The sequence below is a fragment of the Pleurodeles waltl genome, chromosome 1_1, assembly GCF_031143425.1.
Source record: "Pleurodeles waltl isolate 20211129_DDA chromosome 1_1, aPleWal1.hap1.20221129, whole genome shotgun sequence".
Lineage (NCBI taxonomy): Eukaryota > Metazoa > Chordata > Amphibia > Caudata > Salamandridae > Pleurodeles > Pleurodeles waltl.
This window is the reverse complement of record NC_090436.1, coordinates 980,634,528-980,657,799: the sequence shown is the minus strand read 5'-3', so window position 1 is coordinate 980,657,799 and position 23,272 is coordinate 980,634,528. Positions and strand designations below refer to the sequence as shown.

General features: G+C 40.6%; 1 protein-coding gene across 3 annotated transcripts in view; it reads left to right on the top strand.

The window, feature by feature from the left end:
• The first annotated feature begins 1,028 nt into the window (after nt 1-1,028).
• Nucleotides 1,029-23,272, top strand: part of GAR1 (GAR1 ribonucleoprotein) — a 41,130-nt gene continuing 18,886 nt past the window's right edge. The window contains exons 1-4 of one of the 3 annotated variants that reach the window (XM_069230252.1): nt 1,029-1,158; nt 6,008-6,230; nt 12,873-13,027; nt 21,853-21,912. In XM_069230252.1, the coding sequence (XP_069086353.1) occupies nt 6,014-6,230; nt 12,873-13,027; nt 21,853-21,912 (432 nt within the window). In that variant the 5' untranslated portion in view covers nt 1,029-1,158; nt 6,008-6,013. Of the gene's footprint in view, nt 1,179-1,782; nt 1,985-6,007; nt 6,231-12,872; nt 13,028-21,852; nt 21,913-23,272 lie in introns of those variants that run through there. The other 2 variants (XM_069230251.1, XM_069230253.1) reach the window with 2 other exon arrangements.

Below are 23,272 nucleotides of genomic sequence, written 5' to 3'. Positions count from 1 at the left end.
TGGGAATAAGACAAAATCCATTGGTGGATGTGTGGGAACACCAACTGTCCACCCATAGAATTCCTCCCTGCTACAGAGTAACGCAAAGCAGCAGTTTTCGCTGCCTTGAGTTATTCTAGATTTATCAAGCAATGCAGGGCCATGAAAGGTGGCATATATTGCGTTGCTTGATAAATCTCACCTTGATAAATATGCCCCAAGATTTATAGGCCTGTTTACAGGTTAAAGATTACAGAAAGCAAGCACTCGTGGAAGATTACAACAAAGCGGCTATGCTCCTCTGGAATGGACTAACTCAAGCTGGACACCCTAAAAAAGCCAGCAAGTAGAAAGCAAGTAAATGTGAGTTACATTCCACAGAGCCAATTGTCAGCAAAGGGCAGAAAATACATTCCCAGAGAAGTTTCAGAATGTCCACATGGCTGAGGGCTGCTTCCTAAAAACCACTCAACGAAACATCAAAGGAAGTACAAACTTCTTCTCTCTTCAGTCTTTAAGGACATCCATTGGATTAATTTAGATACATTCAGCATTATAGCATGCCGATGCCGAAGATCAACTCGACCCTTCGTAAAATATACTCGAAGGCATGGCTACAAATCCAAAAGCGGGTCTTGACAATACTTTGAATTTATGTATAGCTTTATTCTAAAATAAACGCAAATGCCCAGAGTGTCGTAAAAAGTATGACAGCCAAGGGATCCGATTTCGGTGGGAGATTGCTGGTTGTGTAAGCAAAAACGGCTGTGGTTTATCGTTCTCTGGTTTAATTAAAAGTCCATAGAGACAAAACACTCTCCGTATTTTATTCTTAAATTCTTTCCCTTTCTAACCAACTTCAAAATGTTGACCTGTGTGCTTGGTAGCATTGATTTTTCAGATTATCATTTGTAAAAAAAGACTGCTTTATTCGAAATGCCAAACTAATGTTATTTGGCAGTTTTAGAAAATCGTTTGGGTTCTGCAAAGGTAGCGAAACCACTCCAAGGTGGCCGCTTCTTCTTCAATCGGTATGCCTGCAAAGCGTAAGGCCGTCTTCTATGTTGACGTCCTCTGACATCATCCGTTTGCGACTACAGTCAGTCTTCCCCACCGCGTGTCGGCGGCCGGACTGGAAGTGATCGGTTCTATTCTCAAGGTGTGAGTGCAGCGGGGCCGGTGAGTGCTGCGTGCTAAAGGTGAGCGGTGCTGCGAGAATGCTTGCGAGGGCAGCACGGAAGACCCAGGCTGCGTTTTGCTCTTTTAGGAGGCGTGCAGTCTGTTTTATTCTGTCAAGAGTTGCTCGTCCGTAGCGGGTCTTCGTCTACATCTTCTCTGCTAATTGTAGCTGATGCTCCTGCGCTGTGCCAGTTGGCTAACATGTTTAAACTTCGGGACTTGAACATTCGAAGATGGCCTTGTGAATTGTTGTTGTTGTTATGTGTGTTTTTTTTTTTTTTTTTTTTTTTTTTACTAATTCGACTACATACAAAACATGACACCCTTTTATATTTATTATATGTCATATTTCACCGTTAATTTCTGCAACGCCACTACCTAGCTGAAACATCTTGGGGAAGTATAGCCAGGACATCTTTTTACTTCACAGGTCAAATTCCCTCCCACAATATAAGTCGAACTTCCGTTGCTTTTGTTTCACACAAGTGTTGACCAGGCAGTGATACATTTCCTCACGAGCTGAAGAAGGCATACAAATCTCTTTGTCATTCCCTGTTCAGACCTGCTAACTAGAGTATAACGTGAAACTTTTGGTCTTCTAGGTGAAAAGTGCTGGCCCTCATAGAGTGGGGTTTTGGACACAGTACTCTGCCTAATAAGTCACATCGAGTCTCCTGCACAGCAAGGACGAATTCATGTCTCCGCCCCCACTTGTCCCATAAGATTTTAAAACGAACCCTACAATGCAGAGCATTAACAGTGCCATCTATGGAAAAACCTTTAGAGATGCAAAGATTTTGTGACTTGCAGTGTCTGATTCACAAAGGTAATTACAGTCTTGAAAAAGTTGACACTTTATAGTAAGTTAACTATTTTCGTTATTCATAAACTTCGAATATAAACTTACTACAAAAGTGTAACGTTCATGTCTCCTCCCCGGAGTTATGCAGTTGGATTGTTCTTGTATAGGTGGTTGACATCTGTCCTCTTGACCCTCATGCATTGCAGTTTGTAGTATTTTTGTAAAAGTGCAATTTGAGAACTAGGGGCCAGATGTAGCAAAGGATTTGTGCCTCTCAAACGGCGAAAATCGCCGTTTGCGAGGCGCAAATGCCTCTTTGCTATGCAGAAATGCATATTGCGAGTCGGGACCGACTCGCAATATGCATTTCAGAATCGCAAATAGGAAGGGGTGTTCCCTTCCTATTTGCGATTCTGAGTGGTATGCAATACCATTTGGTGTCGCAGTTACCATCCACTTCAAGTGGATGGTAACCCACTAGCAAATTGGAAGGGGTCCCCATGGGACCCCTTCCACTTTGTGAATGGACCCAAAACAATTTTTTCAGGGTAGGTAGTGGTCCAAGGGACCACTACCTGCCCTGAAAAAAAAACGAGAATAAAAGTTTCGTTTTTTTTTTTTTAAGTGCAGCTCGTTTTCCTTTAAGGAAAATGGGCTACACTTAAAAAAAAAAAAAAAACTGCTTTATTGAAAGCAGTCACGAACATGGAGGTCTGCTGACGACAGCAGGCCTCCATGTTTGCGAGTGCCTATACTCGCTATGGGGCCGCAATTTGCGACCCACCTCATGAATATTGATGAGGTGGGTCATTGCGACCCCATAGCGAGTCGCAGTCGGTGTCTGAGACACCGTACTAGGTTTGCAGTGACTTTTGAATACATTTTCTTTTTAATACATCAGAGTTTGTTTCCAAATCTTGCCACTTTTTGCAGTGCATATTTCGCAAAGTGAGTAACCTTTTATCACTTCAAAAAGCAAAGGTTACAGGAACGTTAGTTAGGCTCACATTTTAAATGTACCAAACCATAGAAATTCACCTGTTACAGAGTTATCTCAAGTAACTGTCACAGATGCCCCAAGGCAACTATAACTCGTGCCCCTGCCATACAGTTATCTGATCAATAATTTTACTGCAGATTTTACAGTGACAGTATCAATGATGTTATCGAAGATTTCATGAGTGCTGTAATTTGTGGGATTATTAGCAGTGCTTGGCCAAAGGGCTGTGCACAGTGTGGGGTTGGGTGGTTAGGGGCATTGGCCACAGGGTTTTGCTGCATGCCAGGTCTTGTGGGCAACCTCAGCTGTGCACAGGTGAAGACGGTACATGGTGCAAGGTGGTTGGATTAATTTACAGTAATGAATATTATATGTAAAAAAAACATAGAAATTCTCTGAAAAAAAGCAAAGGTTGCAGGGACATTATAGTTAGGAAATAGAATTTAAAAAAAAACACAGAAATTCACTTAAAAAACAAAGGATTTAATTAGGCTCACATTTTAAACGTAGAAAACCATTGAAATTCACCAGTTATAGTTAGTTATCTCAAGTAACTGTAACTCGTCCCCTAAGGTAATCATAATTCGCACCCTCGCCATGCGTTGATAATTAACCATACAGCACTCGTGGTATCTTTGATAACATCATTGATATTATCAGCATAATATTTGCTGTAACATTTCTGATGAAAAAGCTGTGCATGGTGAGGGCTCGAGTTATAGTTTAATTTCTATGGTTTTGTACATTTAAAATGTGAGCCTAACTATAACCTCCCTGTAACCTTTGTTTTTTAAAGTGTGTGTGTATATATAATATAATTTTTCTGGGACAGACCTGTTTTAACAACATTTTCCAATAAACAATATTTTCTGCTCGTGGAACACCATGAAACTGATATTCAGAGCCAACATGAAAATTACAGTTTGAAGTGTAGTTTTGACTGGGGTTCACAAAAGAAATATGAACACTTCGTATTTGTTAGTCCCACAAACCTAAATATACTTTGCTGTTGATCCACTGAACAGTTAGGAAACATTTGAATTATTTTAGGTATTGCACTTAAGTGAATGCTGCCCATTTACATTTTACCACCATTTTAATATAAAAGTATAAATATTTGTGTAGAATTTGTTTAAGAAATGAAAGGACCAGAATTCCTGGTGTCATTTACTGAAATAGCATATCCTCACTAGTTTTCTGTGTTTATTTATTTATTTATTTTTAATTTTTTTAACTTTAAAGTAGTTTTAAAAACTGTGTAGTTGTGCCTTCTTTTATGTCTGACCTAGCCGAGGATTTTTGTCTCGTATACATATGCAAAACCTGGGTGGGCTTTGGGTCCGCTCAGTTCAACCATTGGCTTTGTTGTCAGGCCCTCTCAGTCTTTCTGTATCTGAAGTATCAATCAAGTTTTGGGTCAGTGCACAGCATTGTTCATACCATTACATTTTCCAGTAGTACATGGTTAGTAAAGGATTCTATCTCCAGCAGTGAAGCTTGTGAGCTGCTAACTACATATTTACCCACACGTGTAAAGTTTACTATATCATCAGGTTAAGGATGTTTAGCACTTTCTGCTGTATTCTGTTAGATCCAGTTTGCTTTGTAACACAAGATTGAAAATAAGCAGATGTATGTCAACATGTTGACTGGCCTGCCAACTTAAGGGAACTCTTGGTACAAAAATTGTGAGACATGGCGAAATCCGAAAAGCAAGTGATTACATTGTCAAACACATAAGTTGTTCAGTGTGCTTGCGCACGCCAGCTTTTTTGTCTACTTTCTTGACTACGATCCTAGCACCACACAACCTCAAGCTTTCTGGCCAACATAGGGCCTCTGCGTGGAAAGAACTATCAGAACAGCAATGAACAACTGCCATCCAGTAAAACAAAGTCCACACACACTGATGTGATTTAATACCAATGTGTTTAATTGTAAAAATATCCACAGAACTACACAGAGAATGTCTGCTGAATACTATCAGATTAGAATTAAAGGCAGCCTTCAGTTTGAGGCAGCCAGTTCATAAGACTGTCAGCCCTCAAGGCATGTGTAAGGCACTCTTTTCTGGTCCCATCTTTGTTAGTCCTGTCCTGTCTGTTAGAAGCTTTGTAGTCGCATGTGACCAGTGTGTGGTTTTGTCATGCCGCTCACCTTTTCTTTTTATAAGTCGCCTAAATGTTATTAATCGGTATTTAAGACTGTTATTCTAAAAACCGTTCTCAGCAAGTATTTCAGTGGGCTTGGCATTATTTGGCATGACCAAGAATTTTAAGGGCTTATTTAATTTTTTTCATAGCGTTGATTCCTTGTGTTCGTTTGGGAAACCCTTATGGACATCAAAATAACATTTGGGAGATTGTGTAGGACCTGTGGAGACTCTTGGAGTTAACTGAAGTGTGTGTGTGCTGGGGTTAATAGAGCAAGGATGTGATGTGCAAATGGAAAGCAGTGCATTTCTGTGTGTGTTTGTGGGGGCGGGAATGTAGCAGGGCAGTATCTTTAGATAACTTAACTGAAAAGAACTGCACAGTATTAGCCCTTCTTTTGCTTAATGAAGTGGTTATGTGATCTACAAAAAGTATAACCGAAATGAAAAATGTGTATTTTCACAATTCAGTGTGATTACGTTTATTTGTCGTTTTTGGTAAAGCACGTTACAATCGGGAGACCAGTTCAGAGCACTGGTCAACCATTCATATATGATCATAAACATGCTTGCTTACTTTGAATACATCTTCTTATCCCTAGAATGTCGCAGTGTTTTGTGTGGTAAAGTCTGTATCTCAGCTTCCACTGTAATATAAGCCCGTGGGGAGTATGATAGGGTTGTGACAACATTCCTTGTACTCTTCCCCCAGTGTGGAGGATCATTGCAGAAATTCTTGTTGCATTTGGTAGCATATGTAAGTGTAACCGATTGGCTTTAGCAATCCTGTTGTTCTTGAGCAGTTTTGTTTTTCCTTTTTGAGCTTGTATCAAGCAATGCTTGTCAGTTTCTGTTGTGATTTCTTGAATAATAATGTCCTTTTTCCCTTCTTTAGCCTAAAATGTCTTTCCGTGGAGGTGGTGGCGGCTTCAATCGAGGCGGAGGTGGATATCGAGGAGGCGGCGGCGGCGATTGGGGTGGTGGACGTGGCGGCGGTTTCAGAGGTGGTGGACGTGGCGGATTCAGAGGTGGTGGACGTGGTGGTGGTGGCGGCGGAGGCTTTGGGCGTGGCGGTTTTAATAGAGGATATGACCAAGGGCCACCAGAAAGTGTTGTTGGTAAGTTATTTATCTTTTTCAGTGGCTTCCAGTTCATCCTGTGCCCTTTTTATGTGCATGCATCCTAAAATTTGATCGTACTGTAATGGATTGCAACATTTATTGTTATAAATGATTGAATTCTTATGGAATTATACGTTTTAAATCTGCCGCACATCAAGCCTATCATTAATAAGCGTCTTTAGCATTTCCTGCAAAATAGCAGGTTCTACTAAAACTAGACCAGTGGCCATCTGTGGGGCGGGGTTGTAAGTGTGTAGGAAATGGTGTAATGAAGATTACCAGTAAGTAATCTGGACAGTACCCACTCGTTCACTTCTCTCAGTCCGCACTGAGGGTGTAATAAATTGAAAGTAGGTATCCTCACAACACATGCACCATACTCAAGCTTTGTAAAATGCACTATCAGAACTTACTTCTTATTAGAGAACAAGCCTTAATTCAGACACACAGATGCATGAAATACTTAGTAATCAGAGATGGAAGCTGTTTAGGTGGTCTTACTTACCTTTAAGAGACTTAGTCAGTTGACAGCTTAAAGGAAGCTTAAAACAGATGACCGCTCAAAGGAAGCTTAAAACAGTTGAGGAGTGGGACCGGACCTTGCTGTGTAAGGGAGGGGGGGGAGGAGTTCTCTGTTGAAGGGTGCCTTGAGAAAACGTGAACATATGGTTCCCGATCTTGAGGAGCACCAAAACTAATAGTCAGTAGAGGTGAAAAGGCAAACCACAAATGTCCCCAATACATTCCCTTCATACAAAACGTTGCACTAAAATATGTCTGGATGCAAACGTCTATTCATGTGGAGTCCCCAAATGTCTCTTGATCACCTGAAAGACCTCCTGACTGGGTGAGAAGCTAATTGAAGAAGGAAATATCCAACTCTGGGTGTCAACATGCACAGTACCCAGCAGTCCCTCCCCCGCACTAAATAAAGATAATACTGAAGTCAGCAGTGTAAGGAAGTGCCAAGGAGGGGGATCCTGAGCACCATGCCTGTTGATGTAATTTTTTGTGATCTACTTAAATGCCACCAACACAAGAAGGGCCTGTACCTAAATCACAATGGCAAAGCATTGTTTCCCCATCGAATCTGTTTTCAGTTCATTCCATTTGAAAGGCCATTGCACTACAAGGCTGACTGTAACCCATGCGGTGCGGCAGGCCCCAGAGTGACGCCCTGTTATCTGTGAGTGGCAGCTGGTGGTATGACTAGAACTATACGAGGCTGAAGCTTGTTGTTTTTTCATCTTTTAAAATGTTCTCCACCCTTCGCCGCCGGTTCCCGCCAACTCGCTAAGTGGTGAGAAAGCTCAGAGGGGTTGAAAAATTGATAGTCCATTTGATGCTCTGTTTGGATTGGTACATGAAAAAAAAAACATCCTTCCAGATCTCTACAAAAATTACCTGGACAGTCTAAAGGCATGATCACCTGCAGTAATACAATCTGAAATGTCACATCCCTGATTTAAAAAAAAAAAAAAACAAGTTCACCACCTTGAGACTGATGATTAGAAGAGAAACATCCCAGGTCTGCAGACTAGGAAGAGGTAGGAGTAAACCCCCCTGGCCAAACTGCTCAAATAGAGCTGAAATTATAGCTGTTTTAGCCAACGTAATATACCTCATTACCTGTAAGGCTTCCCATCTTTAGAAGGTTTGCCGCTCATGATGGTGCAGATCCAAGAGAATAGTCGGTCCAAGGAGAAGCCTTCAGAGGATGGCAAAACACAACCATCCCCTCAAGGAAGGAGAATGTGAGTAGGCTTTACTGAGTAGGGTTAATCTTGTCATGCTAACTTCTACATTGATGTGGCAGAAGAGTAACAACCCAACTTCCCCAGGCATCGGGTAGGAGGAGCCCTTCCTCCGGTCTTGGATACTTATGGTGGACAGGCTCTGCAATCAAAATACTGTGTGGATTGACTTTGGAAATGTAATGCTTCCAGAACACTGCCAGAGGCTTGAGATGAAAGTTAATTATCTTTTTGCATCCTCTGCCACTTAATGCCCCCCCCAACGTTCTACTTAAAAGTTTTAACTCGAATTGGTAAGGCTGAGAAGCAGAGCTTTTTTTTTTTTTTTTTTTTTTTCTCTGCCCTCTTTTTCAGGATCTCTTAAAGTGTTCTGCGTGGCCCTGTCGACGCTTACACCATTGTTAGAGCTACTACTTTCACACCATATTGAAGCCACATCCAAAGATAGCTGCAGCTAATTCCCTATGCCTAGGGAAGAGAGGGGTAGCCTTTGTCCATCCATAGAGACAGAATCACAGAGTGACAATCTGCAAGGAGAGATTGGACAGTGCACGTTTTACAGGTACCAGTTATCAACGAGAACATGGTAGAGTATTGAACCATCTTTAAGGTAAACTCACCTTTGTTATCAGTAGCAGAGGGAATAGCATCTTCAGTTTTTATAAGCATGCTTCTCTTGTGATTAGGCAATTTAATCTGTCTTTAAGAAATTTGAGAATGCTTTAACTGAATCCATAAGGGGATGCACTTTTTGGTAGAAGCAAGGAACATCAGACGTTTCTGGCTGTGCCTACTCATTATGGATCCTGAAACAAATGCTGGATGGGAGGAGGCCAGAACCATAAATGGACCCGTAAGGACTGAAAGTGCCAAGGAGGTGATTATCTTCCTTCTGATATCATTCTGATCTGCACTGCAAAAAATAATAATGGAGAAACATAAACCTGTTTGTTTGAATCGTCCTTGACTACACCGAGTATAAAAAGAGTGTGTACTATGGTCAACAGCTTGTTTGTAAGGGTAATAACTTAATAGTGAAGATTGGGTCAAGGAAAATTGGGTGAAGAGGTAATGAAATGTTTTCTCTTTTTGTTTTGAAGACTTGAAGCAGCATACAAGGACCATATAAAAATACAGTGCAGCAATCTATTAGTAAATGACCTGATGCAAAATAATGTAAACTCAGCAAGCATTTGGCACGTGATTTAAGTATATTCATACCATTCATAGTGACATAGTTCATTTAGGTCAGTTACTCACATATAGCTTTCAGCAGTAATTGATGTGGATTGTTGACTATTTTGTCTGGCTTATTAAATTATTCCAAGTACTGGATCTGCCAGTGAAAGCTTTCATTATCTTGAGGGGCCAGACCATGCTGAGCTTACTAAGTCTGCATCTTCTGCCCTGTACTGAGACCACTTTTCAATAATGTGAGGGCGGTGTAATAAATTCTGTGGTGGATTTATAGTGTATAATCCTTACTCTGTTGTTTGGTGTCAGAGCACCAGCTTGCTTGCAACAGTATTTTTGGTCCGTCTTAGTTTACCGCTGCAATTTGCTGTTCGGTTTGTCATGCAATAAACCTCTGATTATCAGTGCGTCAGCCTGAATGGAGTTATTCAAACTAGTGGTGAGGCATTTTCTGGTTTAAGCAGGTTGTAGTAGTGCTAGTGTGTTAAGTAGCGGGGCTTGCAGTGAGACTGGCTGCCTTAGCACTGTGTGTGTAAGCTGTAACATAGAAACAGAAGTGCATTTTGGACTCCAACATTTTATGTCAAGTTGTATACAAATGCCCTCCGAGAACAAATCGGCAAACTTAATCACCCCTACTGGGTGTAGCCACTCTTACTGGGTGTAGGAGATCTAGTGATTTCTTTTCACATGATGGAGTAAGTTGAGGGTAATAGAGTAGTATTCACATTAGCTCTAGTGTGCATCGACAATCCCTGCCTTCAATATGCAGAACCTAGTCTTTCATGTGTTACTTTGCTAGAGTAGAGCCTGGAGAGGGTGATGCTTTGTCTTTTTCAATCAATATATATATCTTTTTGAGGTAAGTCTGGCAGCGGATAGTAGCAATAGTTAGTATGTTGAGCCTGGGTGCATAGATAAAATCACTCTAGATCAAGTGCTGCAAACCCACCCTGTTTGTACGGGAGTATGAGGATTTCCCATCAAAGCCTGGGGTGTTTACTGGCCCTCACCAGTTTTATCAGTAAGGATCGCACTCTGTTAAAAAAATAAATAAAAAAGTCTGTTGTTATAGTTATGTTATTTAATAAATAGAGAAACGTGGGCAGGGCAGTCATTTACACCAGGACTATTCTGCCAGCACTTTATTTGTGCCAGCTAGGTCCTCCCTGAACTGAAACCCAGGCAACCGAGGACGAGTTACGCCCTTATTGGGAATAATCAGCGGATATAGTTTGATTCCCTTGGCACATCGTGCACAAGACCCACGTCTGGGTATGCATGTCCCACTTATGGCGTCACATTGAAGCATACAGAAAGTGATGGATGAAATGTTTGAATTAATCTCAGCCACTGGTAATTACACGGGGCCTTCATCCCAGTCAGTAATTATTTTGCACACCATGCCACCTCAGTGTACCATTCTCACTAAGCCACTGGAACCTAGGTATACCTGGCTAATGAGCCATAATGAGGACGAAGCCAGTTTTGCATAAAAAATTGTTGCTTTCCTATTCATAGACTAGTTAATCATGTGTATCCCTTATCAGCGATGCATGTGAACCACTGACTGTTCTTTTGGATGCTGTTATTAAAAGTGATCTATTGATTTAGTGTGTTGTCACTTTTCTGTGTAAGCATACAGACACAAGGCCAGATTCACAATGACCGGCTGAAAAAGTCAGAAATCTAATCTCCTATGTTTGTGAATCTCAAATAGTCAAGTTTACTCCAAAGATTTCAGAGGGACTGCTGGTTTCACATAATGCAGTTATGTGCAATTTCCAGTAGTTGGAAAAGCTACAAATCCGTGGAAGCTCTGCAGCTTCACATTTAGCTTTTTCACCTAAAGAAAAAATCCTTTGCGGCAGTCCCTTACTTTACATTTCCTTCAAATAAGTGCTCCCTTCCATTACCTGGAAAGACACTTACTTTGGAATTTCACATTAGTAAGTTTGCCTTAGCTGGTGGGAGACTCATCAAAATGCTTGCCAAACACGTGTAAACTTGGAAGATTCTTTAAAACAAAAAAAACTCAATTGTTAGATGACAGCAGGTTTGAGGCTAACCCTGAAAATTACTTAGTGCGTTTCTGTATTGAGTGTAATTTGCTATTCCATCACCTGGTTTTCAGAGCCCACGGCAAGGATATCAATTTATTTGCTTTACTTTGATCTTATAGGGGCAAAATTACCATGCCGGGCAGCCATACTGGCATTTTAGGAATGCAACGTCTTTACTGTTTAGAGAAGTGCGGAGAGAGGCCTTAAGTACTTGAACACTGTGGGGGATATTGTCCTTGTGAGTTTCCTTTGTTTTACAGTCGTGTGAACCTTGAAGACCGACTTTAGGTCGTAAGGGAACACTTTTAGGAAAGAAATAGGAACCTGCATATTCTAAGCCCATCAAAGGTGGGCTTAGACCACCATGCTGGATACTGAACACAAACGCATATAAGGGCTAGTTATGGCTTTTCATGTCTGGTATCCTTGCAGTGATCGGAGTCTTGGCTCGTTGAACCATCTGAGAAAATGTCTGCCTATCCCCTTTTGTGAAGTTGGTTGTTACTATGAAGATTGAAGTTGTATAAGATTAGATTGTTGTTGGAAGTTAGCAAAGGTTAGGCTGTGGGGAAACGTTGGTAACGAAGAATGTATTATTTTCTTTGTACTTCGGAATTCAGGTTCAATTTTTATTGTGCCTTATCTTATACAGTTATCTGCAAGATAAACAGGTGCTATCAAAACCAATAGGTCAGTCATTTGCTGCCTTGATTTTGGCATGGTCCATGCTTCTTTTGTCGTGGTTTTTGCAAGCGTTGTCAGGGTAGCTGCTAAGCCATCCTCGGTATCAAAAAGTTGACTTAAAAGCAAAAATATTTTGGTTTCGAAAAACTGACAACTTTGTTGTGTGGATTCCTTCCTTTTGAAAGTGTGGAATGGTTTCTCTCACAGGAGAGTTAGCAAGTGGCTTAGCCCCATGACCCTTGCAGTATGCTGTATGCTGCTGTAGTAGGTGGAAGCAAAATGTTAATGATCTAATAACAGACCCATGGTAAATAGGGCTGGCTAAAAGCCTCTTTGGATAAGTATATTATTATTATACATAAAATTGTAGTAAAATCGGAAGTTATTGGCTAATGCCAGATTTCAGAATGGTCGGTTTGTTGGTATTCCACCGGGACGATTCTGCAGATATTAAAATGGGTTTTACGAGATGGCAAATATGTCAACAATCTTATTTGTGCCATGTGACCTTTCTCGTGGTTGTTAATTAATGTAAATTGTATTTTAGGTTGTTAGAGTACTGTATGTAGAGCACTGCTGTATATTCTAGTTAGTCTAAGAAAAGTAGTGTAAGTGACAAAGGACAGATCTCTGTTCTAGTGAAGTACCATCTCAATACTGAAGTCTGCATTTGGAAGTTAATTCTGTTAAGCAGACTCATTTCTGGTATTCCACCCTAATGGTCGCGCATTTTATACCTTGCTTACGTACGGAGAGATGGAATATAGCAGAAATGTTAGTGAGTTTTTCAGAGTTACATTTTTTGCGCTTTGATTTTGCAGTTGGATGCTTCCTTCTCTGAAGGACTATATTTGAATATGCACTTGATGTTTTCAAACAAGTGTACTTTGTCAATTTGTTTCTAGCTGTAAAACTGCAAGTTATTGTTTTTCTTTCTCTTTCAGTGGTGGGCGAGTTTATGCATCCATGCGAAGATGAAGCTGTCTGTAAATGTACGGCATTAGAGAACAAGGTGCCCTACTTCAACGCTCCCATCTATTTAGAAAACAAAGAGCAAATTGGGAAAGTGGATGAAATTTTTGGACAGCTTAGAGACTTTGTATCCTTTATGACGGTTATAAAATGATTCAAAGTAGGAGGCATCCATACGGGGCCCTCCTTACGTGTGAGCTGCAAGTTAACGGTTTGCATGCAATCCTCCTCCCTTTGTTATTTAAACTAAGCATTTGCACTAGTGCCAGTGAGTAGGCAGATGTTCTGTGCACTTGCTTAAAAGAAGTGCGCCTCGTTGTGGCTCCTGGTCACATCATTCACTTTCTTGTATGGTTTCAAAGCATACATCTTTTTTGGGTGTCATCTTCCGAATCCTGGCTGGTAAGTAGTTTTCTATTTAGTTGTAAGCTTCTTTTAATATTCTTGTTTCACTGCATGCAACATGGACAATGTAGCAAATACATTTGAGATTTTCTAGAAGTGTGAATCGACCACAAGTGTAACTAGGCACTCTGACAGCAATATTTTATTCCCTGCCCTTTATCCACTTTCTAAGTTTTTATCTCTCCTTCACATTTGCATTATTCTTCTCTTGACAAAAGGTTTCTACAGTGTTCTGATGGAGTTGTAACGCCCTTTTCACAAAGTGCTGCTTTGTTGCTTCATATTTTCTTCAAAAGCACAAATTATTGTTGCAGCGATACTTAGAAATATTTGCTTTGCATTGCTTCAGCATTATGTTTTTTAATTAATCTCTGTATGCATGTGTAAGCTTGAATGCTTGGCTATAGCGGTGAGCACTTAATGTATGCAGTCCCGTCAGTGTTATAAATGATTAGCTTTTATAGCATAGCTCTGCAAACCGCGTCTCCTTAAGATGATTCCTGGTTGGAGGAATACAAATATTGGTTCTAGGTTCATGTCTGAAAGTGGTTTTTGGCCTCAGTGCATGTAGTCATATGGAGCATATTCCATCATAGTCCATGATCTGTAACATGCTCAGTGTGTCTAAAAAATGAGTCATTTAGATAAGCGCATGCAGCATCAAGCAGTACCCTGAAGAGTTTCGTAGTTGTCTGACTGAACAGCTGCATAGGGAGGTTACAGAGAAAAGGATCACTAAATGTGATGTTTGACTTGAGAGGTGCTTTTGATAACATGGACCGTGCACTTTGTTATATAGGCTTCACTGATAACTAGTATTTTTGCATAGTCCGGGTGGCCCAAATTTATTTGGGTCTTGGATATGCACAGCTTAACATTATGACTGGTGGACTCCCAAAGAGGTCGTGCTTACAATCTTCTTTTTGAGGGGGAGAGGAGTGGAAGGGAGTTTTGTAATTGTGCTTGTGGTACCCCGTTACATTTTTGTAAGTGAGTTCAATCACTAACTAGCCATTAAAACATAGATGGATGGTAGCAACTAAAGGATTGCTCTGCTGAAGAATATTTTGGGAGTAGCCATTTTGAATACAAGTGAAAACTATTACATTGTATTTGGAGATCATTCTGATAAAAAGATGATGATACTATTTGGATTTCTTGTGGAAGCTGATATGCCTGTTGTGGGAAGACAACCAAGTTGTTTTGCCCATGGCTAACAGGCTTCCAGAAAAATCCATATTTACTCAATCTTGTGTTGCCTTTGGGAATACATTTTTGATGGTACACCACTTGGTATTCATTTTTGTTGTTGGCACAATATAAACAAAATGTAATGTGAATGATCCCGAAGTTCAATTGTGTGTTAAAGGTGGCTTGGTTGTATCTTGTGGTCAGATGTCGTGCCAGTGCCTAGTCAGACTTCTGAACATATCTTGCCCTTGTCAGCAGCTTTGGGGTGTTGTCTCAAATATTTAGAGCTGTTCATATAGAAGGTTGAGATGGCCTGGAAATTGAAAACTATTGCTTTTCCTAAGATGTGGGATTTGATGGAGATTTGATGGAGATTTCTGCAATGATGTAGGTACCATGCTGGTAAAATACATGTTTTTTTTGTTGTTGACAAAAGCAGAAAAAAGGTATTTGCCAAAGCAGGCTACTTCTTTGCCTGTTGGACGATGAAGCTGAAGATAAAGTGAAATGTCTGAACATTCACTTTTAGTTGACATACCTTGTTGAGCTGCACATGACCACAAGAATTAAAGAGGAAACTAATGGGTCTAGTGCCACCTGTTAGCCTGTAGGTCTAGTGATTTATGGGTGTATTGTTTTCATATGTAAATCTTTTTTTGATATCTTCAACATTGGCATGAAATAAAGTTGACCATAAGCATTATCTTTTTGGCTTGCGTCACTCTGCAGGTCTACCTATTGCTACACATTTGTACTGGCTAATTTAGTGACCTCTACGCATGGGATTTTTCTCTATTCACTTGTTCAGAGTCCTCATTTTTTCTCTCTGTGTCAAGAGTTGGTTCATTTTATCAAACACCTATGTGTTTGAGGCCATCTCTAGACTCCCATATATTGGGCGTTTACAGATGCTGCGTTTTTCCAGTTCAGTTTCTTACTTTGCCACATTGGGGCATTCAGGTTACTCCAATTTTGGGCCATATCCTTCTTAACCTGCTTCAGTCCAAATCTCAGAAAAAACTTTTTGTCTATTGTGTATCCTTCATGATATATTTAAACAAGCAGTTTTAGGGCTACAGCCTGTGGGATGACCAAGGCTTATCTCTAGTTTCTCGAACATTTGCTTTCCAGTTGGGTTGGATAATTCAGCATAGCCAAATTGTATGGATTAAGTCTGTCTGTTCAGGATTTTAGACAGCTCAGTTCGGAGCTGTGCTCTATTTTCCATAGCCTGTGTGAGGTTAGTTATGTTGTTTGCAAATAATTCCATTGGATTACTCTGAATCTAACCAATAAAACTGTCTCTCTCTCTGTGCTGTTGTAGCGAATGTCCATTCCTCCTGTATTGTCGGTCCCATAACTACCTCCCAAGTCTCCCACGGGACTCTGAAAAGTGTCAGGTGTGTTTCTAGTCAAGTGTTGTGTTTTTTTTTTAAAATAAAAATTAGAGAGATTCTTTCTGTGGTACTTGCGCATGCTCAGCTTAGTCTAAATGGTTATACAATGCTATCTCTTCGAAGTAAGTATGTGAAAAATTGGAAACTTATCAGTCCGACTCCTCTCTGACCTCTTTAAAGAATTTTATTATAGTACTTAATGTGCTGTATTTCTCATTCAGTCACATTCTCTGAATCATTTAAAGTTAGCAACCTGTTGGAAACATTATCCTCCCATCCACGAAGGGTCTATCCCAGCCAGTAAGGTGGGGAGGATCGCATAATAGCAGCGTTCCCTTTAAAGAGTGCAGAGTTATATAAATAGGGACTGAGGAAGAGCCATAAATCGAACTGTTCATTATTTGTAAACAAAAAAAAACACACAGCATTTAGTCATGAAGGGCCTCCCAGCCTTATCATTTCTAGATGTGTGTGTGTGTGTGTGTATATATATATATATATATATATATATGTGTGTGTATATATATATATATATATATATATATATATTTTTTTTTTTTTTTTTAATTGGATTTTGAAATGGTATGTTTGTAGGACGTATCCCAGGCTTCTCCAATTAGGTAGCTCATTAACTATTAGTTCTCCACCTACTTGAAAGTTGCTCTCCTCTGCGCAGCCCAGTCTGAAAAATTAGGAGTATTTACTGTTACAGCTCACCCATAGGCTTACCATTTGTTTGCTTCAGTGTTGCTTTTGTATCCTTTATTTCCCTCATTCCATGACCTGCATTTGTCATGCCTCTTCTTGTGTTTGGCCCTCCCCTCCTAGAGCATGGACAAAGTACTTTCCCTTGTGTAAATCCACTGATCCCGTTTTTGGAGCTACTCTTTTGGTTGTGTTTAAGGACTCCATAAGAGTGCTCGTCTTTTCACTTGCTCTGTCCCTTACCACCTGCACTCCTATCATGTTGTTTCTTTCCTCCTCCCACTCGCCCCCACTTCTAGACACTTGATAGGAACATTAAATCTCTGCAATTACATGTAATGTTTGTTACTGGTTTTTTTCCTAGACCTGAATTTGGGTACAGGTTTGCTGGAGCCTCGAGAACTGATACCGACTACTTTCCCTACAAAACATTTTGGCCATCCATTAGTTTTTACTCACATAACTGCGTTTGATGGACATGCACAGGCATTAGCCCACTATAACTCTCCAGACCACAATTTAGACTGTGACAGAATCAAAGCTTAGGTTCAGTGGAAGTGAGAGACTTTTGATGGCCATTCATTCAGCTAGACTTTAACTCCTTTCAGTCTGACTGAATGACGAATCATATTGTGGTGGGAGCAAAAAAGTGACACATTTTGTGAAGTGTGAATGCTCTTTTTGTCTGATCAGTTTCAGAAAACCGAAAGGTCTGCTTGCGTAACCTATAGTTCTCCGTGTACTGTGACACTCATTTTATATGTTCCTTTGGGATGCTTTTCCATCGTTTACCTTGTAAGGGCGGAGGCATGTAGCAAAATAGATCGTTTTTGTAAGCCTGTTTACCTTGTAAGGTGTCTTTGTGCACATCATATTTTGCAGTATGCAATGGAATTAAGAAACTTCTAATTTGTTGTTTTAGCTTTAACCTAGATCAATGGGATAGTGGCACATCTTGGATGTCGAACGATCGCCACACTGAGCGGTTGCGGTTTACAAATGCAGAGATGCTATTACAAAATGTTGTACGTTAAGACGAAAGAATTTACGTGCAGGAGGAAGCGTTCATGTAAGAAGTGGGTCAGGGGTTCTTTCTTGAGTGATTAAAAAAAAAATGAAGGTGTGGCTCTAAAGTATCATACGGTTTGAGCATGGCCGACTGGAGCAGGGATTTCACTGCCCATATCCAGTCTTTATTGGTGGGAACCATGCTGTTTTTTTTTCTTTTTTCCGAGACTACTTTTGTTGGCTGTGCGTGCCAGGGCCAGCATTTTATTTGTACCGATCGGGCTTGCAGGCATCACGTTTCAAGTCCTGCGTCTGTTGCATAAAGTCTTTCAGTGACATTGGAATTGAAGTGCCCTCTCCTCCTCCTCCTCCCTCCCTCCCTCCCTTCCTTCCTCCTTCCCTCCTTCCCTCCTCCCTCCTTCTTTCTTCTTCTTCTTTCCCCTTCTTCTTTCCCCCTTTCTTCTTCTTTCCCCCTTTCTTCTTCTTTCCCCCTTTCTTCTTCTTTCCCCCTTTCTTCTTTCTTCTTCCCTTCCCCCTCCTCCAAGTACTGGAGTGGATCCCTACTTGCCAGGTTGAAAAGTTGGTCGTAGCACGGCCTGGTGGTTGGACCACAAAAGTGTTATTTGGAGTGATTACTCTCCATTGTTTTCAGTTTAGCAACAATTTTTCACTTGAGGCACTACATTGCATCCAGTCTCTCTAATTATCTGATGTGGTTCACTTTTACAAGCCCCCTTACAGCTGATGCTGTAGAGGCAAGTAGTTTGGCTAGACAGAAAATGCACTTTCTCTTTAAGAGATGTTGTTTTCAATCGGTGGACTACATCCCGCCCATAGACTTAGCATTTGTTAGCTCTTGTTTTCTTCATTCAGGTTTGTCCATGTCATGCATGTGTCGTACCTCTTCTTGTTTGACCTGCCCCTGGGAGCATGGACTAAGTATTTGTGTTCATCCATTGCTCTCATTTTTGGAGCAACTTTTTAAAATTGTGTTTAAAGCATTCTGTATAAGTGCTTGAGTTTTTTTTTCTTGCTCCGCCCATTCCACCTGCCCTCCCGCCCCTCTGCGCTGTTTCAGCTTTACCCCCTCCCTCCTGCCCCTCTGCGCTGTTTCTTCTTTACCCCTCCCTCCCCGCTGTGCTGTTTCTGCTTTACCCCTCCCCGTTTCTTCTTTACCCCTCCCGCCTGCCCCCGCTTCGTTACAGCAGGTACACACCCACCCACAGTTGACTACCCCTCCAACACCCCCCACCCGCTGCTGCTGCTTTATCAGATATTGTCACTACTACATTAAAAATATTAGTCATTTGGTATGATTTTCATTGGACAACAGTAGCTCTTATTACATAAAGGATTCGGTATATCTGACATATTTTTTTTTAGGTAAAAGAATCCTCTTGATTAAAGCATGTCTGCTCCTGGCTACCTGACCTGAATATGAAGTGTCCGTCAGGCTGACCTTTGTTCAGCCTGACCGGCCCTCTTCATGAAGGGCAAAAGGTTGGGGGGTGGGCCTGGCCCCTCCGCCCAAAGGACGGGCTGCACCTGTCTATATGTGTGCTATAGAGAGGATGCTTCAGTGTCCACACAATGGATTCATGTATGGCTGCTGGAACAATTATTTGTATTGCACGAATTATAAACTTATGAAGGTCGATGTTCAACAACATCTGGTACTGATGTGATTTTACAGTGATCAAATTGCTAGGATTTGAAATAGGAGTGAACATCAGCTCATCATGCCACATAATAAAGCCCCTTCCCTCATCAGAGGGTTGTTTGGTGGTCGAAACCTTGTTGTTTAGGAAGCAAAAAGAGTACCTCAGTTCAAATATGTGTGCAAAGAAAGACAGGCTGACTGCTAGTCCTAAAGCCTTATTTGAAACTACGCATATACGTACTTTCAAAAGGCAGAAAAAAGCAAGACCAGATCTCTCCAGCCCTAGCCACCTCTCTAGAGAAGTGTTCCTCTCAGCAACCCTTTGCATGGGGCACCTTTCCTGCTCTGACAAATGACAATTAACCTTTGACCCTGTCCACTCGTCTTGTTTAGAGGCACTCAACGCCCCTAAATTGCCATGGCTCCGTAAATAGGTAAACTGGTCGTTGAAAGGGATTTACTTAATTGCTTGTTTCAGTCTGTGGTTCCTCCCTATGGCCGTGTTAGAAGCATTACTGAGCAGGCTGTGACAATTCAAAAAGATGGGCCTTGTCACACCTGTGGGCTGCTGCTTTGTAATCCATCTACGTGACTGTTTCTACCCCACAGTACATTCTTAATTACCTTTTGCCATTCATTAACATGGGGCTGAGGGAGGGAGAGGGGAGGTTTGAAATACCAGCAAAGCCCTTTCCTCCTTCTTTCTACTCTTTTTCACAAACATTTGTGTTTTCAGCAGACTGACCATAAATTATTTCATTAATGGGTATTGTGGTGCAGGGCAGATTGCTTTACTTTCGGCACCTTGGCCCAGCTAAAAAATAAAGTGAATATCAGATCCGCCCCCCAAACAAAAATTATAATTGCCTTCTGACCAGTAATCTTGTGTTAGTACAAAGATGTTGAGTCCGAGTTTGCACTCTTAATTTGGGCCCGAAAAGTATTGTTTCTCCTGTGGACAATGAGTGCAAAGAATATTGAATTGCTTGTTTAGATGTTCTCGGTGGGGCTATCTTGTAGCCCTAGGGGCTCAAATATCAGAAAATGTGACATTCCAGTGTTGATGCTGAGTCGCAAACTAGAATAATCTGTGGCAATGAGCAGAGTACTTCCCAGTTAAGGCTCCCAGGTTTCCGTGTTTCTGGGTTTTACTGATTTCCAGTAAAACCAGGAGCCCTATACATAATTCAGAAATGGGCGAGTATAGAAATAGTTGCAAAAGTTAATTCACCAGAAAATGAAAGTAAAGCAACTTTGTTCAACATAGGCTAAAAAAGGAAAGTTGTAATGTTAACCCCTTTTGATTTGGGGTGGTGGTTGTAGGCAAAGAAGCATGCAAGCCGTGGGCCAGTGAAACATGAGATGGACAGTAGCGTTCTACTTTGGCTGAAAGGGGCATATGTCCAGTAAGGTACACCAATAAATGTAAAACAATCTGATCAGAGCTCATAAAAATAAAGGCTCTGTATACTGAAGGAACTTATTTTCCTTTTCATACATTTTTTCATGTCAGTTATACTAATAATTTTCTGCGTATTTCGTTTCCGTAGTTTTTTCTGTGTATAGTATGCCGGCACAGTTTGACACACCACAGCAACTTAGTCGTATCAGTAATTTAGGTATATTTTCTTTCACCAAAGTAATAACAGCAGCACCTTGGGTAATCCCTCAATTTCCTTGCTTGTATTTGTCCCATGGTGCAAACGGATTATTTTGTCCAGCAAGAGGCCTAACCTTGTTGACTGGTCACTTAAACAAGGCACTCTTTAGTGGTTATGACTGCAGTAAAGATAGGGATAATGAAACAGATTGTACTATTTTTACCCCCTGCCTCCTTCTAATATGCATCTACTGTTCCAGATCATAAAATATTAAATAGGCTTTTTGTGGAAGTGAATATTTGTGCTTTAAGAGAAGTTAGTGTTTCCACGTATTTAACTCTTCAGGCTCATTGACTGCATGAAAGAAAACATCGCTACCTCTGAGTAAAATTTACTTTTGAAAATTAAAGGTTGATGTTTAAGTAGCCATTCACAATTGTGATTATGCATGTCTTTGGCAGTCATTATTATTGACACTCCAGTAGTAAATTGGGACAACTAGTTCATCTTTTCTAGAGGACAAAACTGAGGCCATAAAGCGTTATATTAGAAACTGACCTAGTTAACTTAAGCACATATTTTGTATTAGGAATTTCAAAAGCTGTCATCAAAATATTTGAGTAAATTGCTTGTCACAAACTCAAACACATAGTTTTACTGATTTGGGAGATTCCATCTGAGATTTTTATCCATATATTCATGGGTGTAGATCCTACATTCTATGTTGAAATAATGAATATCTTTGCAAATCGTGACACATGGTACACAAGAGCATACATAGGCAAACCCAAGGCTTTATATATCTGTATTTATAAACCTTTGCCCCAATCTTATACAATGTATTTGACTTCAACTTGAAATAAATGCTTAAAATTAGGTTGGTTGGTTAGTTTGTATGTGTGGGTGCGGAAAGCCAGTCTGAAATTTTGCATGTCCCAACTTTAAGTTAAAAAATGGATGTTATATTTCTTAAGCCTTACAAAAGTATTTTTCAGTAAAGTTGTCAGAAAATATGAAGCCCTCTTCTTTCAAGAAGCTGCAGAAGGTAAGCCAACCACACGCAAACTGCTAATCCTTTTATTTCTAGTTTCATCAAAGCTGTTTAAAAAAAAATATATATATATCATAGAGACTGTCAACAGGGAGAGTTGTATCCTGACATACCTTTTATATACATCCCTTCCTGAAATCTTCTAGTGTCCCCTGTGATTTACTCAATTTTCTGTCACTGGGTTGCAATGTTTGTAACTGTTCTGGGATTGTATGATTCTGTTGTTGCTCCTTCAGGTGTCATCATTACTCTCCCAGTTGGCTGCTTATGCGCTCCCTATCTCAATTCATCTGGTAGGATCCAGATCCGTTCTCACAATTGCAATCTCTAGAAATTAGAACCACCTATTCCTTGAGTTCTGGTGCACGTTAGGAGTTTTTGTGTGTACTGCTGCACTAAAGTAAGCTAATATTGAAAAAGCTATTTGTGTAGCTTCATAACCAATGCAGATTTGCTCCTGTCAAAGGCAGGATTACCTTTCAAAGACACTGACATTTGCACCCGTTGGCAAATCCACATTCATAAATGTTTCACATTAGATTTCCTGAGATCTGGGGTTTTTTGTGGATACCTGTAAAGGCAGTAATGTGCTCCTAATCTAGGATTAACCTTAAAAGGACCTAGTGAACCTCCTCAGTCAGGAAACTTGTGAGAAGCTGAATGTGGTGCTTTTCTTGGGCCCGTTCCATCATTGACTGAATGCTCCCAGACTTTCTATAGGAGTGTGGCTCGGAGCTTCCCCTACTGTTTCCACCCAATGATTGCTTTTTTTTAGGCCTTCCTAAAAAAGTACAATTTATAATTTGTGTATTCTTTACAATGTGTAACTAAGCCTGCCTTGTATGCACATAATGAAAAAATTAAAGGGAGACTCGGATGTTGGGTTTTGGCAGTCCTGAATTCACCTCCTGTCTTCTTTGTCACTATCTGCCCCTATTTAATAATTTCCTTCCATCCCACATTGCTACACATGTTTATCTCCTGCTCTCGAACTGTTAACAAGCATTGGCAAACACAATGTCTGGCCTCTGCTACAGTTTTTGAGAGAACTGTTTTCTCTCCTACTTTTCTCTTAGAAGTTATAGAAGATGCTCCAGAAGCTAAAATGAGAGCACATTTTCTGTAAGTTCACACTATTTTCCTCAGCCATGCAAATGAAAGTGTCTGATATTCGGAGTTAGGCATATACTTCCATAAGCAGCAGCAGTAGTCTGTCATTTATTTGCCTAGTAATCGACTGCAGCTTCCCACAGTGATGTTAATGGACAACTACAGCACTAACATTCTGTATTTATGGCACACTTGAACGACGTCCTAATGAAATCAAAGATATTAAACTTTAAGAATTTCCTTT